The sequence below is a fragment of the Narcine bancroftii genome, chromosome 2, assembly GCF_036971445.1.
Source record: "Narcine bancroftii isolate sNarBan1 chromosome 2, sNarBan1.hap1, whole genome shotgun sequence".
Classification (NCBI taxonomy): domain Eukaryota; kingdom Metazoa; phylum Chordata; class Chondrichthyes; order Torpediniformes; family Narcinidae; genus Narcine; species Narcine bancroftii.
This window is the reverse complement of record NC_091470.1, coordinates 279,135,588-279,154,294: the sequence shown is the minus strand read 5'-3', so window position 1 is coordinate 279,154,294 and position 18,707 is coordinate 279,135,588. Positions and strand designations below refer to the sequence as shown.

Below are 18,707 nucleotides of genomic sequence, written 5' to 3'. Positions count from 1 at the left end.
TTTTTAAATTGTGTTGATGATTTATACTGTAAAATAAAATATTTTAGGGTTTTTTTTTCTAATTTCCTCCAATAAACATGTTTAAAGATCTCATTCATGTGAATATTCACACAGGGTGGATCATATACATTGGCAGTAAAATAAATTCATTGCATGCACTAACAAGTACAGCTCAATTAATTTTTAAATTAGAACATAAATTCTCTGATTAAAATTTCTTGAAAAAGTTACATCAAGTATATTCAAATGAATTTTTGCCACAGAAAATTGTCCTATTTTATCCTCCAGTAACTTGGAACCTAGTTCTGTAATGTTAAATTGTTCTAACTGCCACTTTGTTCACATGCAGAGAAATGTAAAATGCTGTTAGCGCAGTTCCCTGGCACGACCCAATGCAATCAGGATGAAGAAGTCCTAGCTGTAGATACCTGTGATCTTGGAACAATGTCAATTGAAAGTAAGTTCCAACATAATATGTGCAATAAACTGAAAATGATGACAGAAGTATAAATTATTTTGGCATCTTTGGAACTTCGAAATAAATAAACGATTCCCATTAAAAAATATAATGGTGTAGCAGGCCAAGTGGCGCAGTGGACTGAACCATCGCCCGTGTGGCTCACCAAGCGGCCACGTAGCACCATGAGCCTGGTCACTACTCACTCACCTGGCCAGGGGCCGAGCACAGTGCTGCAGCTGCGTTGCGGCACACTAGAGACTAGGGCACTCACTTTCAAGATGGCGTGGGGCTCTCGTCGTCTTTATTTTAAGACGACCCCCGCAGGTGAGTGGCAAACACAGGGTGATGTCACTTCCAGTTCGGAGCTGGGAGGGGTTTAAAAGTGGAGGCAAATTCAAATAAAGTGGCTTTGCTGACTAGCACTGTGTCTGGTGTATTCATTTAGTAGCTCTACTGGTGTAGTCGTTACAATTGGTGACCCTGACTGCAAGATTCAGCCGAAGCAGCAAGAACAGCAGCTGCTGCTGCCACAGCTGCAGTTAAAGCGGTAGGTGTTCACCTGCCCCTTTCTGGGCCCACAAGCCTTGAGTGTGGCTGAACCAGGCTGAGACCCAGTTCCACCTTCGTGGAATAACAGCTGAAGACACGAAGTTTTGGCACGTCGTCAGGGCACTGGATGCTGCTACAACTGCTAAAGTAAGTGAAGTGAATTTATTGGACACCCCCCACCCAGGTATAAAACCAATACACCAGGTTCCAGCAGTTCCTTCTAGACATCCTGGAATCAACCAGACATAAAGAGGCATGTGGCTTTTGAATATGGAGGAGCTAGGCGACAGGAATCCGTCCAGTTTATGAATGAAATGCTCGCTCTAGCAGACAGTCATTCTAATTGCTTTCTATTTGAGACCTTGTTCCTGGCAAAGCTCCCGGGTCACAACTCCATACCAATGGCAAACATGGATTTCAGCCGTCCCTATGAGCATTTGCATATAGACCTGGTCGGACCATTGCCAGTGTCTCAGAACATGAGATACATCCTCGCGGACATAGACTGATTCACGCAATGGCCAGAGGCCATCCAACAACACTGAGACACACGCCAGAGGATTCATTGCCACTTGGATCTCAAGATTCGGAGTTCCCACACACATCGCCTCAGACCACGGAGCGGAATTCACCTTCGCATTAAGGACGGCTCTTGCATGCTTTTGTGGCACACAACTGCATCACACCACAGCATACTCCTCACAGTCCAATGGTCTTGTGGAATGTTTCTACCAGCAACTCAAGACCACACTCAAAGCCCGACTCACCAGGCCTAATTGGGTAGACAAGTGCCATGGGTTCTGCTGGGAATGTGCACCACCCCGAAGGAAGACATGCCAGCGTTATCCGCTGAAATGGTTTACGGTTCATTCTCTCGGTTCCAGGTGACGTTCACTTCTCGTCTGACTCCTGCCATTCGGATCTGGATGTGATTCAGCAGCTTTGATACCACGACACAGTAAAAAAACCAATTTCCAACTAACTGGCATGGAACCTCCAAACACCATGACCCTCCACCCCTCCTCGACACTGACTTTGTCTTCGGGCATAGACAGGCCCCAGGAACGCCATTGCAATGGCCATACGATGCCCATTTCTATGTGATCGAAAGGGATGGAGTTGTGTACACTTCATACTTGGGGGACATTCTCAACTGTTTAATATAGACAAACTCAAACCAGCACATGTAGACCCCTATTCGCTGCCCCTTGCCCTGGAGAAGAGGGCATCTGCCTAAGGCGTGCGCAGCCAATTCATTTCATTCTGGGGGGCGGGGCGAGTGGTGTAGCGGGCCGAGTGGCACAGTGGGCTGAACCGCCGCCCGTGTGGCTTGTCAAGTGGCTGCGCAGCGCAGTGAGCTGAACCGTCGCCCGTGCAACTCACCAAGTGGCTACACAGCCCTGAGGACCTGGTCGCTATGAGGACCTGGTCGCTACTCACTTACCTGGCCGAGGGGGCCAAGCACGTCACTGCGGGCTGAGTCACAGCACATCGGAGACTGAGGCACTCACTTTCAAGATGCTGCTGGTCTCCCGTCATCTTTAAGACACGAGCACCACAGGTGGGTGGCAGGCACAGGGTGATATTGCTTCCAGTTCTGAGTTGGGAGGGGTTTAAAAGTGGAGGCAAATTCAAATAAAGTTGCTTTGCTGACTAGCACTGTGTCTGGTGTATTCATTTAGTAGCTCCACTGGAGTAGTCGCTACAATCTGATATTTTGCATTGTAATTGTACTAAAGGTATTTGGTAAATTCCACATCCCATACATCCAAAGCTGGAATATTTTTCTGCAGTTCATATCCCCCTCTTGAGCAATAAATATGTAGTAATATACTTGTCCATTTGCTGCACTGAACTTCTTTTGGAGCAATTCTGCCCTATCTCTTTGAATCCCTGATCCTAGTTCAAATGGAGCCCAGATTGATAGTACTTTGTATAAATGACTGAAGATGTGACATGATGCAAGCTTGGACAGATTATAAATATTGTACTTTTGGTACAGAAGTCTATGCAGTACTCCAGGTGTTCCATACCAATGCATATAAATATTGTACTTTTGGTACAGAAATCTATGCTGTACTCCAGGTGTTCTGTACCAATGCATACTGTCGGGATTTGTTACTGATTGCTCTGCCTAAATATCCCACAGTCAAATAATTTTCTTCTATGGTGCCTTGTGTGACCATATATATTTAGGTGATCAGATGCCAAGTACTATAGCGTAGTACTTGTTTTCGGTTAGTGTCATTCACCAATATTTGTTCAAATGGTGTTTACTGTTCGTTATTCCATCGCTCAGCATTTGGCTTGGTTTCCTATGATTAAAACCTTAGTCCTCCGCTGTCTTTTCTGAACTTTTGTTTTTGTCTCCAGACTCAAATCAGTTGTATACTCCAGTGGCTCCAGCATTGCACTCAGTTGCACATTCAAGAGTCCCTCTGCCTTGGTATATTTTTCTACTGTGCCATCCATGCCTTGATTTTTTTTTTGTAGCTAATTAATTTTATCAAAAAGATTTTGGCTGAATTATTTCTATGACATGGTACCAAGGCCTTGCTGAAATGAAAATGGATCCTATTCACTGAATTTCCATGTTGCCACACCTTTTCCTAAGTAACGTCAATTAGAAGTTGATCATGTAACGTAAGAGCATTATCCTCACTTTAATCGTGGCATCCACAAATTTAATCAAAAAGAGATACTTGCTCAGTTCTACATGTGACCCCACTATTTTATTCTGGACACCTTCAAATGAGCGTTTGCCTTAAGGAATTAGGCCTTCCTTTGATTTTTCTTCTGTAATCATTTGGTAGTCCATTGCATAAGTATGCTTCTATGAATGTTCATTTCCTAGTTAGTAACTAAAAGGCACAAATTTAATATAATTGTTACCAAAAGGACAGGAAATGAAGTTAAGGTTTATCCAAATAAATTATTTGATGAGGTAAAGAGAGACTTCCATAAAGGATGGTGGAAGGAAAATAAATACAAAGAGAGACAAGATACAAGAAAAAGGCAAGGAAATAAGACTTGGCTGAAGTTCTGTCTATAGGAACTATGCAGAGATACTGTGGGAAAATGTTCCATCTGTGCTTAAAATTCTGCAGTACATTCCAAAGTTTTGCGACAATAATGCTCAGGATTATTTTTCACATACCTGGTAATATCATACTGTGGCTAGGTTGTGAATGTACTGTGGTAACATCTGCCTTGTGTACCAATTGAATTTTTTAAGCTAAAGATAGAAAATACTGGAAACACTCAGCAAATCAGACAGCAGCTGTGGAAAGAGAAAGTGTTAATATTTCAGGCCAAAGTTCGTGGATGCTGCAAAAGGTTCGCCCCATTGGTTGCCCAGCTCAACATTCACCTGTGGGTGAGTGGCCTAGCACCAAGAGTGGGACAGCTGGCCACTGATGTACAGCTTGTCTCAGGGCAATCTTGAGGGCAGAGCACCAGGGTGAGTTATTTCTCCAGGGGCAAAAAGTCATGTGATTGATGATCAATTCCTGGTTATAACGATGTGGAGAAACTTCAAATGAACATTCCATGTGAACGCAGTCATTTCACTGCCCGGTTCATGACCCTGAAGAAACGGGCAGCATTTATATAGCCACAAAGTGTTTCCTTTGCTGAGGGATGTTTAATCCATGCTCACAGTCTCTGGGGCCACCAATGACAAAGGCTGACAGTTTAGTGCAGTGAATGGTGATTGGGCGAACGCATTGGGTTGCAGCTGGATGTGGGCCATAAGTTGCTCATCCCTGACCTAGACTACCTTGCCTGTTTCTTAGTACTGATAAAAGGTGTTGAAACTCAAACATTAACTGCTTCGCTTTTCACAGATACTGCCTGACCTGCTCATTTTTTTTTAATTTCATGTTTTCAAAATCTGCAGTTCTTGTCTTTCAGCATTTTCTGACCATCTTAAAAATTTGAATCGTGGAATAAGTTGTTTGAGGTCACTAGTCCTGTACAATGACTGTAGAGCACACATGTCAAACTCTGGCCCGCGGGCCAATATAATTATATTTGGCCCGCAAGATCATATTAAATATATATTAGAGTTGGCCCGCTGGCCGCCGCGCAAGTATAGCACATGCACAGCAGCAAGCACAACCGTAGTAGTTTTTAGCACTTCCACAGCAGGGACAGCAGGACACCGATATAGTTAATGGGAAAGTTAATTAGATATTCACAGCGTCGCCGAGCTCCAACGGACCCGCCGCCGAGCTCCAACGGACCCGCCGCCGAGCTCCAACGGACCCGCCGCCGAGCTCCAACGGACCCGCCGCCTAGCTCCATGTGGCTGGACGTGGTGGGTCACCTCCGCGTCTCCTTGAGCTTCATCTGTGGGCGGGTGCTGCTGGGCATCGAACTTTCCGCTGGGGTGGAGGTCGCGGACGAGTTCCACCGCTCTCACGGTATTCCCGGTGAGATGGCAAAACCAGCGGGGACTCTTGGGTTGTTGGCGGCGATTGCGGAGGCGGGGGCGGAGGAGGGAGAGGGGTCAGGGGGGATGCCGCTCGGGCCTGCTGGCTGGGCTGGCGAGTGCTCCCTGCAGACCTCCGCTCCCTGGCATGCTTCTCGGCAACGTGCGATCCTTGGCAGGCCAAATGGATGAGCTGGAACTTCAGGTGGTTGATGACCGCTATGTTAAGAACTGCGGCGTTTTTTTTTGTTTATTTATTTAACTTCCGTGGTGCTGTCTGTGGTTGAGTTGCTGCATTGGTAACCTTGAACTGCTGTCTTTTAATCTCGTTGTATACTTTGTACAATGACAATAAAGCTATTTGAATTGAATTTGAATTGAATCCCAGAATGCTTTGCAAATGCGTTGGCGCCCCCACCTCCTCTGTTTATTTTCATTAACATCTGCAAGGTCCTGTTGCCTAACTCACATCTAATAAACCCCTTACAAACGAAAGATAGAAAACAGGACCTTTCAAGACAGGTGGGAGGCAAAAGACAGGTGGGAGGCAAAAGACAAACCTGTTTGTCTTGTGTGTGGAGCCAGTGTGTCTGCAGTTAAAGAATATAACATAAAACGACACTATGAAACAAAACACCAGGACAGGTATAAGGATCTGAACGAGAAGCAAAAGCTCCAGAAGGTGGAGGAGATGAAAAAAAGTCTGGTTTTACAGCAAACTATGTTCACCAAAGCAGAATCCCAAAGTGAGGCTGCTGTAAAGGCTAGTTTTATTGTGGCCGCAGAGATCGCCAAATCAGCCAGGCCCTTTACGGAGGGAGAGTTTGTTAAAAAATGCCTGCTCAAAGTTTGCGATGTCATTTGCCCAGATAAAAAGCAAATGTTTTTAAATGTGAGCCTGAGCAGAAACACCGTGCTGCGCGTGCTTGTGAGCTTGCTACTAATCTACAAGAACAACTAAAGGAGAAGGGGAAAGATTTTAAGGCATACTCACTTGCTGTAGACGAGAGCAGCGACACATCAGATACTGCCCAGCTATCAATATTCATCCGTGGAGTGGACACGAAACTTTCCGTTACAGAGGAACTTTTAGGATTAAAATCCATGCATGGCACAACCACAGGAAAAGAAATCTTCGAGGAGGTGTCCAAATGTCTCAATGAAATGATGCTGCCTTGGTATAAACTTGTGGGACTAACGACAGATGGTGCACCTGCGATGCGTGGTCAGAAAAATGGACTGGTGGGCAGGATTCGGGAGAAGATGCGGGAGAATCATGCAGGTGAGCTTACAGTTTACCACTGCATAATCCACGAGGAAGCCTTGTGTGGCAAAGCCTTGAAAACGGAGCATATTATGAACACTGTAACTCGAGTAGTTAACTTCATAAGAGCCAAAGGTTTAAATCACCGCCAGTTCAAGTCCTTTCTGGAGGAGTTAGGGTCAGAATACGGAGACGTGCCCTATCACACAGAGGTGCGATGGCTTAGCCGAGGAAAAGTACTGAAGAGATGCTTTGAGCTGCGTGAAGAAATATGTCTGTTTATGGAGAGCAAAGGCAAAGATACAACAGAGCTCAGGGATAAAAAGTTTCAATGTGAGCTGGCATTCCTGTGTGACATCGTGAGCCATCTCGATGCGCTAAACCTGCAGCTTCAGGGACGAGGGCTCATCATTACAGACATGTACAGTGCAGTGAGGGCTTTTAGAACCAAGTTGTGCTTGTGGGAGACTCAGATGCTGCAGGGAAACATGGCTCATTTTCAGTGCTGCCAAATTATGAAAGAACAGATCTCACCTGCCGTGTTGCCCAGTGCAGAGTTTGCTGAAAAACTAAGCGTACTTCGTGCGGAGTTTTCCCGACGATTTGCTGACTTTGAAGCCCAGAAATGCAGATTTGAACTACTCAGCAATCCGTTTGCAGTTGACGTGACAAGCGCTCCAACCAACCTCCAAATGGAGCTGATTGAGCTCCAGTGTAATGACACACTCAAGTCAAAGTATGACTGTCGGTGCTGCGCAGTTCCCACAGTTCCTTCCCGACACACTGCCCCAACTCCGTACACAAGCTGCTCAAATGCTGTCAATGTTCGGCAGCACATATCTCTGCGAACAACTCTTCTCTTTGATGAAGATAAACAAAACACCACACAGGAGTCGTCTTACTGACGAGCACCTTCATTCAGTCCTGAGGATTTCCTCAGCTCAGAGTCTGACACCAGAGTTTGATGAACTTGCATCTAAGAAGAGATGCCAAGTATCTGGTTTAGACCCAGGTGCATCAGAGTAAATCATAGTGTAGCAAGCTAAGCTTGGATTCATATTTTCTTTGGTTAACTTTGGGCTGTTCATAGTTGAAAGATTGGATTTTCATTGAAGCAAGTTGTTATTTTTTTGACTTGTTGGCTTGTGAAAAACAATACATTTAAAAGGAGCTTAAAGGCTAGAGAGAAATATTATTTATTGAATATTTTATTTCTTATTTGTTAATGTTTCTTATGGAAAGAGTTTAACCAAAACTATTATTAAACATTTATTTTAATAAGAAAAAGTTTAAAAGGGTAGCGCAGTGGATGTTGTCTATGTGGACTTCAGTAAGGCCTTCGATAAGGTACCACATGGAAGGTTAGTTAGGAAGGTGCAGTCTTTAGGTATAAATTTTAAGATAGTCAAATGGATTGAACATTGGCTGAAAGGGAGAGGCCAGAGAGTGGTAGTGGATAATTGTCTGTCAGGTTGGAGGTCAGTGACCAGTGGTGTGCCTCAAGGATCTGTATTGGGCCCATTGTTGTTCGTTATATACATTAATGATCTAGATGATGGGGTGGTAAATTGGATTAGTAAATATGCAGACGATACTAAGATAGGTGGAATAGTGGATAATGAAGAAGGTTTTCAAGGATTGCAGAGGGATTTGGGCTGCTTAAAAAAGTGGGCTGAAAAATGGCAGATGGAATTTAATGCTGATAAGTGTGAGGAGCTTCATTTTGGTAAGAAGAATCAGAACAGGACATACGTGGTAAATGGGAGAGCATTGAGGAATACCGAAGAGCAGAAAGATTTAGGAGTAACGGTACATCGTTCCCTGAAGGTAGAAACTCACGTGAATAGGATGGTGAAGAAGGCTTTTAGTATGCTGGCCTTTATCAATCATTGCATGGAATATAGGAGTTGGGAGGTGATGTTGAGATTGTATAAGACGTTGGTGCGGCCTAATTTGGAGTTCTGTGTGCAGTTCTGGTCGCCTAATTATATGAAGGATATAAACAGAGTGGAGAGAGTGCAGAGAAGGTTTACCAGAATGTTACCTGGGTTTAAGCATCTAGAGTATAGGAAGAGATTGGACAGATTAGGTCTTTATTCTTTGGAGCATAGAAGGTTGAGAGGGGATTTGATAGAAGTATTTAAGATTATGAAAGGGATAGACAGAATGGATGTGGATAGACTATTTCCGTTAAGAGGAGGAAAGATTAAAACAAGAGTACATGAGTTAAGAATTAAGGGGCAGAGGTTTAGAGGTAACATGAGGGGGAACTTCTTTACTCAGAGAGTGGTAGCCATGTGGAATGATCTTCCGGGAGAAATAGTGGCGGCGGAGTCAATTGTATTATTTAAGAAAAGGTTGGACAGGTATATGGATGAGAAGAAGATGGAGGGTTATGGGCATTGTGCAGGGAGGTGGGACTAGAAAGGGGTGTTTGGTTCGGTGCGGACTAGAAGGGCCTAATGGCCTGTTTCCGTGCTGTAATTGTTATGTTATGTTATGTTATTACATATGTTGAGAGAAAACATGCAGATGTTGTTGAAAATTTTCAATAAATATTTAGTTCGACCCTCGACTTAGTCCAAGTTTTTAATTTTGGCCCTCGGTGAATTTGAGTTTGACACCCCTGCTGTAGAAGAAATACAGCTAATGCAGATGTGGTAGAATTTGGCCCAAATTATGTACATTAGCTGTTATATTCATGCACGATCTGAAAGAGACAATTTATAATTTAATGTTTGCAATGTAACTTCCTGAACTGAGTAGTTTAATAATTGGTAATGTAGAGTTTCTGACATCAAAACCTTATTGACAAGATTAATTAAATAATTTGTTGGTTAAAACAGAAAAGGAAATTGACCAAATTGTAATGAAAACTAAATTAGTACACTGACATCCTTTGGGGAGGGAAACCTATGGTATTTATGTTCTGCACATTGGACTCTTATCCCATTGCTTATTGTTTTGAAGCCTTTTCAACTGAGTTTCAAAGATTGTCTCATCAATGTGCATTATTTTATATTTGCTTTATCATATGCCTAACTTGTTTTTCTTTTTAATTTTCAGGCACCCAGCAGCCAAAGGAACAAACATCAGCAGAAAAGAATGGCATTAATTTAGCTGCTGTTGTAGCAGAAACATTAGGTCTTGGAATTCAGGAGGTGTCTGTAAGGACTTCAATATTGCATTTACTGTTTTAACAAATACTTTAAACCACAAACGATTATCTGGTTTATTTGAAATTAGTTTTTGTGAGATGAACTTTGCTCCTCAAAATAAAATGGCATAAAACACGAAATGTTACTAATTTCAAAAAAATAAAAAAAATTCCAAATTGCCCACTCCACCTGCCCTATTGGGCACCTCCTGCCTCTTCCATAAAAGAATTTGTCTTTTCAATCATCTTGGAACTCATTTTTTTTAAAAATGGATTGCTTAGCGGTTAGCACAACAGCTTTACAGCGCAACAGCTTTACAGCGCCAGCAATCAAGATCAGGATTAGAATCCTGGGCTGTTTGTATGCTCTCCCCATGTCTGCATGGGATTTTCCCCGGGGTCTCTGGTTTCCTCCCTCCATTCAAAAACATATCGGAAGTGTAGGTTAATTGGGCGGCGTAGACTCGTGGGCCAAAGTGGCCTGTTATCGTGCTGTATAATTAAAATATAAATTTTAAATTAAAAAAATGTTAGAAATAACTTATTCTTGAAGCACTGTGTAAGAAGAATAATAGTGTTCTGAAAATTCAAGTGTTGTATGATCGTCATCCCATGGAATTGTAAAAATATTCACTACCTTTTGAATATGTATCTTATTTAAACCAGTATTTGAGGTTACTTACATTTATGTTGCACCAACACAAAATCATGTTAGGATTTGTGATTTTGTTTCAGTTGCTTTAAAGTTATCTTAAAAAAACAGTTATTTTGCCCTTTTTAAAATAACCTTTTTTGTTCTCTTCTAAAGGAGTCGCAAAGTCTTCTGAATTTGTATAGGGACCTTCCCAAGACCACACAAATCCCACTGAAAAAGGAATCAAATCAGGCCAATGCAGAATATTTAAATGGCAGTGGCTCTGGGTATGTTGCATGTTCATTTTTCCTCCAGAATTTTGTATGGTAAAGCTCTTAAATTCGACATCATTGCAAAGAATGTTGAAAACTCGCAACAAGTTAGGCAGCATTTGTAGACACAGAAACCAAGTTGATGTTTTGTGTTGATGACCATTAAACAGTACTCTGTTTTGGAATGTCAACCTAAACGTTTGAGTCACGTAACTAACTAGAGCACGAGAGTTTGTGTTGTAGAACAAATAAAAAGTCCCTTTGTTAGGATTTCAAAACAGAATAAAGTTGTGCTCCCAAATGTTTAAGACAAAATTGAAAATTTTGTCAATGGAAACAAAATGTATGTTTATCAAATCAACGCTGTCCTTGTGCAAAATTTGTATAATTTTAAATATTTTGCTTTAGACATTCCAATCGATGTGATGATGCCGTGCCTACAGAGGAAACAGAAACTTACCACTGGAACCAGATATTGATCATTAACAGAATTAATTGCAAAACTTAAAGCAAAGTGCTTTTTGTTTTGCTTGACAGTGTACTATCCAGTCACACTAAAAAAGCTTTATCTTCACATGTTAACTTGTTGATAACTAAAGAATGTTGTTGAATGTTAGAGTAATTAAGCAGGCACATAATATTAGGAACAGTACCGGCACCATGAATCAATCAGTTAAATAAAATAAAAGACATTAGCAAATTCATGCTGGTCAGATGTAAAATCAATAAATTAATATAGGATCTAAGTACCACTGGATTAGTTGAAAAAACTGTATTAACAATTTACGAATCATTACTAGAATGATGGGCGTGTAAACAGTGGACTCATTCCAATTTGCCTATCGGACAAACTGATCCACAGATGATCCAATAGCCCTGACCCTCCACACCTTCCTGGCCCAGCTAGAGAATGATGTCTCATGCCATGCTATAATTCATTGACTTCAGCTTGGCGTTCAACACAATCATAGCTCAGAGGCTGGTGGATAAACTATCCTCACTGGGACTCAGTATGTCTCTCTGCAACTGGATCCTGGACTTCTTGATTGAAGGACCATCATCTGTCAGGGTTGGCAGCAACACCTCAAGCCTCATCATCTCAGGGCTGTGTGCTCAGCCCGCCACTGTTCACACTACTAACTTGGGACTATACTACTAGGTTCAGCTCCAACAGTTGGCTTCATCAGCAAAAATGATGAGTTGGCTTACAGAGGAGGTTGAAAGGGCTGTACAGTGGTGCAAGAACAATGTGGACAAGAAAAAGGAAATGATTATGTACTTCAGGAGGACGAAGGACCACATCCCACTACATATCAATGGCTCCGGCACAGAGAGAGCGGGAGCACAAAGTTCCTTTTGTCCATTTATCCATCCTAGATGCCCAACATTACCTCATTATTCAGAAAGGCACACCATCCTAATAACATTCTACAATGGAGAGTGTCAAGGCTGGCTGCATTATAGTGTGTGGTACGGAAGCTGCAAAGCATCATATTGGTGGTCAGTATGGAGAGTGATTAAAACTGCTGAGAAGATCACTGGGGTCTTCCTTCTCTGATATTGATGGTATCAGCAGAGAGTGGTGCTTAAGAGGGCACAGAATGATTGAGAACTCTTTTCATCAAGCCCACAGTATCTTTGAGACACTACATTCAAGGAAGGGATACAGAAGCAGGCTGCCAGGCTGGGAAACTGCTTCTTCCCGCAAGCGGGGAGACTGTTGAACAATCCTAGAAACTCGTAAATTATTTATTTTTATCTATTTATTTATTTTGGATTGCTGTGTATATTTGACGTTTGTGTGTGGAGTGTACTGGGTGTGTGCACTGTGGTTTCGAGATGTTCTTTTTCGTGCAGATTGTATGTGCGTATGTACAATCAGATGACAATAAACTTGAACTTGATACCAGAAAACCAATAAATCAATATTACAATAATTAAATGCAAATAAATTAATGTAAAAGCAGGGATCAGTGGAACAAATTAAGTAGATAATGGAATTAATGGAGTAAGAGAAACTAAAACAACAAATACGGGGCACATCAAACCAGTAAATTGGTGCAGAATTACAAAAGTAAGCTTGTGCTGCCTTTGTTGTGGCTTGGAGGCAAAAGATACAGATGTGCTCTAGATAGAAAGGGTTTTCATTCAATTTTAATCATTTCTATTGGATGAAGGAGGCCAATTTAGCAGTAGAGCCAAGAGGATTTGGGCCTGAATAGTTCAGAGTAAATTTTTTTTTGAAGTAACATGCAACTTTTAAGTTTTGTTTATTCAGTTCTTGGCAGGAAGAGGAAAAGACTATTTTTTCCCCAAATATTTGCAATGGGAACTAGAGGTACAGCAAATGTCAAATTTTAGCAGACCTAGTACCTGTATTTGTAAGCAGACTGAATCCTTAAAGGGGCAACTTTTGGAAATTTAATTTTTGTAACTTTGGAGTTTCAATAAAGGTTTTCTTGTCAGGAGGGGAGGGGAGGTGGGTGAAGAGTAGCAGATTAGGCCCAGTAAACAATTTTTGGACTGGCGATGCAAGACCTGTAATTGTAGCAGGTAAGAAAGAAACATTGTCTTAACATTTTTGTACAAAGAACATACACAATTTTGATATTAAACTAGTTTAGTTAATGAAAGGAAGTCATAATAGTTGCTGGCTTCCAAAACCTCAGATCCCTATAGCCACTGGCAAGAGCTTTGAAGTACTTTGACAGCAAGCTGGGGAAAGCTGGTTAAAGAAACTGAGAAACCAATGTTGTTCCAAAATAGACTTGCAGGTATGCATGTGGTAAGTGTTGTATTGCTCCAGAATCATAGTTCGGGCATGTGAATTTTCCACATTTTTAAAATGATTTCTGCATTTTTCACCCCTTCACTCTCCAGCACTGTTGCCTCTACAGCTGTGACTGGCCCACCAGTCACACGCTTGTTCGCTGCTCCCTTCCTCATCGTTGTTTAGGTCGATGATGCGTGAATGGCGCGCATTGAGAGAGGTGGCTGTGCATGTGCGCCTACGTGCACCCGGCTGCAGGGCCAGGGCAAGTGAGCACAGTGAGTCGACACACGGTGGTCACCTGGTATTGCCCTCTGAGGCATCAGGAGTAGTGGTTCAGTTGAGGTAAACAGCAGCATTTCAAGGCTCCCTTACTGAAATTCAAGCTGCAGCAGTATGTGAGGAGAAAATCCTGAGCCCACTGGGGAGCTGGCCTGTGAATGGATGGTGCAGTGAGGGCCTGTGGGGGAGGGAGGTGATGACGGTCCCATTGAAGGAGCCACTTGCCTTCCAGAGGGTTGGGGAGAGAAGAGAAGGTGAGGATTGCAGAATCCACTGCCTCTGGATGGGATGGCACTACTTAGAGATCTGATGCAGGGCTGGTAGTTACTGCCAGGGGTGCAGCCTGGTTGAACACAGGCTCAGTCTGGGGATTGGGTGCAGGTTGGGCAGGGGCTCTGCCTGGGGATTTGGTGCAGATTGGATAAAGGTACTGCCTGACAATTGAGGACAGGTTGGGCAGGGGCGCAGGGTAGTAGTCACTGCTTGAGGATTGGATGCATGTTGGGCAAGGGCACTGCTTGGCAAGCTGGGTGCTAGTTACAAGCAAATACTACTTGGGATCAAAACCTGACACTCTGGTTTGAGCATAGATCATGCAGGTACTGCCTGATGATCTGGAAGGGGTTTGGAGTCTGGGTACAGATGGTAATGTCTCTCTGATATACTGTGCCCACTGAAAATTAAAAAAACTGATTTATTTTTAAATGACGAGTTTTTTAATGGCTTGGAACTGATAATTTTGTGTGTACATTTTCAAAAATTTCCCAAATGGGCGCCGCTGCCCCCCAAACCGCCTGCAAGGGGTGTTGCTCCCCTCCTGTGCCTGTGCCCCCTTAATCCCCGCAGTACACCTCGCGCAAGTACTCGGCTCTGTTCCTTTTTTTTAACCTCACTCACATGCTTGACATAACTTGTATTGAAGATGTTTTTAAATTTAAATCTTCTATTGAGAAACAACTTAAATTTTCTTGTAGAGCTTCTTGTGTATCAGAAGCAGGTGATAAAACTCGAAACTGGGTTTCTTCTCCTGTATTTGGAGTTTCTGCCAAAGGTTCCCCTGATTTTGAAGTAAGTAGATTAAATTTACTTAAAGAATTTTCAGTCACAGGTCAGAATTGCTTACACCTGCTTGTGTAAAAAATTTAATATGGCTTTTTGTTTTGTTCTTCAATCTTCAGACAAAAATGAATCGATCCAAACTGGAGGGACCAAAAATTGTAAAGGATCAGAGTGAAATTAAGACTGATGCTGCCTACCCAGGCCCATTCAACAGGGCGGCAAAAAGAAAAAAAATGGAAGATGAGAATGATTCCATGGTTGATTGTGAAAAACCTTCATTTAATAAAGAAAACCTTCCTTCACCAATAAACAAAGGTGTTTCTCTGGATGACAATTTTGACAAGCCTTTAGACTTATCTGATCGCATTTCTAGTAGCCGATTAGAAGATAGAGGTGATGGGAAAGATTCCATGGGTAATAAATCAATTAAAGTTTCTCTCCCAGAATCACTAAAATCAGATTTTAAGGCTACCAATTTTAGAGCCTGCAATGGATTAACCAAGAATTCCCACGGTGGTGCTTATCTACAAGAAAAGTTTGTGGCATCCCATTCTGAAAGACTTCAAAATATTAAAGAGAAAGATGTAAAAAATGGAGTGAATGGAGATTCATCTCATAAAAGAGACACTGGCAACTTTGCTCAGAATGATCAAGATTTTAATGACTTGAAGGTATGTTTAATGTGTTCAGTTGTTGTAATGTATTTAACCTTATGAGCAATTTAGCAATCTGGTGCCTCTGCAATGAAGAATTACAATTTATGTCGTAGTTTAATGTTCATCCCTGAGCCTACTCTGCAAGTGAGAGAGCATGGTAATCATCCACTTTTGTTACTGAATCTACTAATGTAAAGAGTTTATTGAACTTCATGGCATGTTGTTAAAAAATGAAAAATGTGGTCTGTAGATGAAAGTTGTGTTCTTTAACTAGACAAGTTGCAGGAATTGGTAATCCCCCATGAGAGAACATAAATTTGTTCAGATGTTGGATTGTGTAAGTGAAGTTGACTTGCTTCAACTTTACTCTTTCCCTATCCCAGAGGAGTGAATGCTTCAAGAAATCACAATTGGAAAGAGTGGAGAGAAATATCTGCCAGTGGAAAACTTGAGCGCTCAAATTTAGTACAAGTTAGACAAAATATAGATTTGAATCATGATATCTGGCCAATCTTCAGAACCATCATTTACAAATTCATGATTTCAAAAATCATGGTTTGTTCAATAAATGAGTGTTTTGCTTGTTTTTTTAAAAATGCATTTCACAGGACCTTAATGTTCCATAGTTCTTCAAAGAAGTGAAACACAGAAGTGTGCAGGCAGTGAGGATCATCACCTCCTCTTCCATTTAGGCACCCTCCATCACCTTCTCCAGTTCCCGTTAAACCTCTTTCCCTTGCCCCCCCCCCCAACCAAATCTTTGTCCCCTTGTCTCCTTTCCTCTGGTTCTGTCTTGCTCTCTTTTTTCTTTTCCCTCGTCTCCTTTCACAGAGCCAAAATCAATTCTCACCTTTCCTCTTATCATATTCAATTAGCACCTTTCTCTCTATCTTTATTTAGATGCCTGCCTGATTTTTGCTTATACCCCTTGAAGAATGGCACAGGCCAAAAACATCAGTAATATATCTTTACCTCCTACGGACGCTGCGAGACCAGCTGAGTTCCTCCAGCATTTACTGTGTGTTCTTTAGTCAATGGAATATTGTTTTGCCACCATTGTAAAAGGAAACATGGTAACTATTTTATGCACAAACAATGATGTTTTTAAAACATCCAAACAGCAAGAAAACCTTTGTTGCCATTCAAATACATTTGTTGCTATGAACGGAAGAACTAGTTTCATCCGCCTTTAGTAATTGTTCTTTCTTATCAGTCTTAGTTGCTTTTGATGCTATGCATTACATTACTGTGGAGGTATGCTTGCCACATCAATTGATTACATCATAAAGTTGTCAGGCCTGCATGAACTTTCTTCATTTGGAGTCTAGGGTAATTTATTGAGAGAAGAAAGCCAGAGGCAAATTCATTTTTCATTGGGTGCAACCTGAAATATGGAATTGAGGTGCCCTCTCTAACTACCTTTGCACTGTGTATGGTGAAATAGGAAGGTTTCCTAGTTGAGATCTGGTTTGGCTACTTTGTTGTCTGGTTCAACGCACCTCGGTACACTGATCCTATTTGTGCACAGGACGAAAGCCTGCAGAGAGCTCTGTTGCCATTTGACAATGATTTGTAGTTTACTGGTTGGATTTCCAAGAAAGGGCAGGACTAATGAAGGAAAAATAATTTGTGGAACAGGTAAATTTTTATCTTTGAGACAAAGAAGCAAGTTATTTTGAACAAGGAAAGCAACTCTATTGGTTAGAAGAGCTTAGCATTAGATTGGTATCTGGATTATCTTGGAAATTATAACAAGGTCCAGCAAATTTTCATGGCTAGTAAGTGAGCATAATTTTCTTCAACTAGAAAAGGTTATTCTAAAGGTTCAGAACCATCATTTACAAATTCATGATTTCAAAAATCATGGTTTGTTCAATAAATGAGTGTTTTGCAAATCCATAAAACACCTTCAATGCACCTTGCACACAATGTCAGAAATCTTGGACTGATAGAGGGTAACAATAACCACTGATTAGCCCAAGTTCACATTGCAAGATGCCAGCATACCTCACACGTAGTAAAATGCATTTGATGTGCAAATGTTTCATTTGAAAGAAATACAGAAATTGGAATGCACACGTCATAATTACACAATGTTAATCTGATAATGGCTGGACAGTCTACTTAGTAGAATTATAAATATTGTGCAAGGTTCCAGCCATGTCTCATTGGTATTATGGCATCTTTTACGGCTTTTTTTATTGATAGCTTTTTAACTATATAGCATAGAACAAGGCCTTCCAGCCATGAAACCCAACTTGCCCAATTAACCTACCAACCCTGAACACTTGGAAGGAGGGAGGAAACTGGAGCACCTGGAGAAAACACTCGCAGGTCACAAGGAGAACGTACAAACTCCTTACAGACAGCTGCAGATTTGAACCCGGGTCATTGGCACTATAATTGCATTGCACTAACCACTGTACCATCCGCGCCACCCATTCACCTGAGGAAGCAGGCAGTGCACCTTTTTAACATAACATTGCAAAACTGGCTACTCCCTTAGTGCAAACTACCTGTAGTTTATATATTCAATTTTAATAGTCAGCTTGAAATTATTGGTTTCAGACGCAGTTGAGATAGTCGTGTGAGTTGGCGCCAGCATCTCCAGAGAGGAAGAGAAGGTTTGGGAATTATTTGAAGGAAGGGTTAGAGATAATTGTATCCTTAGAGCAGCCATTCTCAACCCTTTTTTAAGCTGTGGCCCCCCCACCCCTCCCACCACCCCCCCCCCCCCCCCACCCCCAACCTTAGGACCCTATTCAAAAGTTGAGAGGTCCCATATGACACTTTACAGCACGGAAACAAGCCATATCGGCCTTTCAAGTCCATGCCGGTTAACACGAACCACTCCTCTAGTTTCCTCCTCCCACACTCCGCCCATATCCTCCAACCCCCTCATATCCATGTACACATCCAACCTTCTCTTTTTTTTTAAATTTTTTATTTTTCACACCATAAATCACGTTAGCCATGATATACACTTTTTCTTTTTCACACATATACAGTGTCTTTTTCTCCCCCCCCCCTCCCTCCTCCCAAGCCACCCCCCCACCCCCCCTCTCATCCATTTTAGGTATACAATCTAGGTTGCATTAAGCCAGTCAGACAATGTTGTCATTCAACAAAAATACACCAGAAATTCTACTGAGTCCATTCTTTTCTTTTCTTC

General features: G+C 41.9%; 1 protein-coding gene across 3 annotated transcripts in view; it reads left to right on the top strand.

Annotated features, from left to right (window-relative positions):
- rbbp8 (retinoblastoma binding protein 8) overlaps nucleotides 1-18,707 on the top strand; it is a 116,834-nt gene that overhangs the window by 70,377 nt on the left and 27,750 nt on the right. For all 3 annotated transcript variants that reach the window (XM_069921091.1, XM_069921090.1, XM_069921092.1), the window contains exons 8-12: nucleotides 350-457; nucleotides 9,772-9,872; nucleotides 10,671-10,783; nucleotides 14,795-14,888; nucleotides 14,999-15,550. In XM_069921091.1, coding sequence (XP_069777192.1) covers nucleotides 350-457; nucleotides 9,772-9,872; nucleotides 10,671-10,783; nucleotides 14,795-14,888; nucleotides 14,999-15,550 — 968 coding nt within the window. The remainder of the gene's footprint in view (nucleotides 1-349; nucleotides 458-9,771; nucleotides 9,873-10,670; nucleotides 10,784-14,794; nucleotides 14,889-14,998; nucleotides 15,551-18,707) is intronic.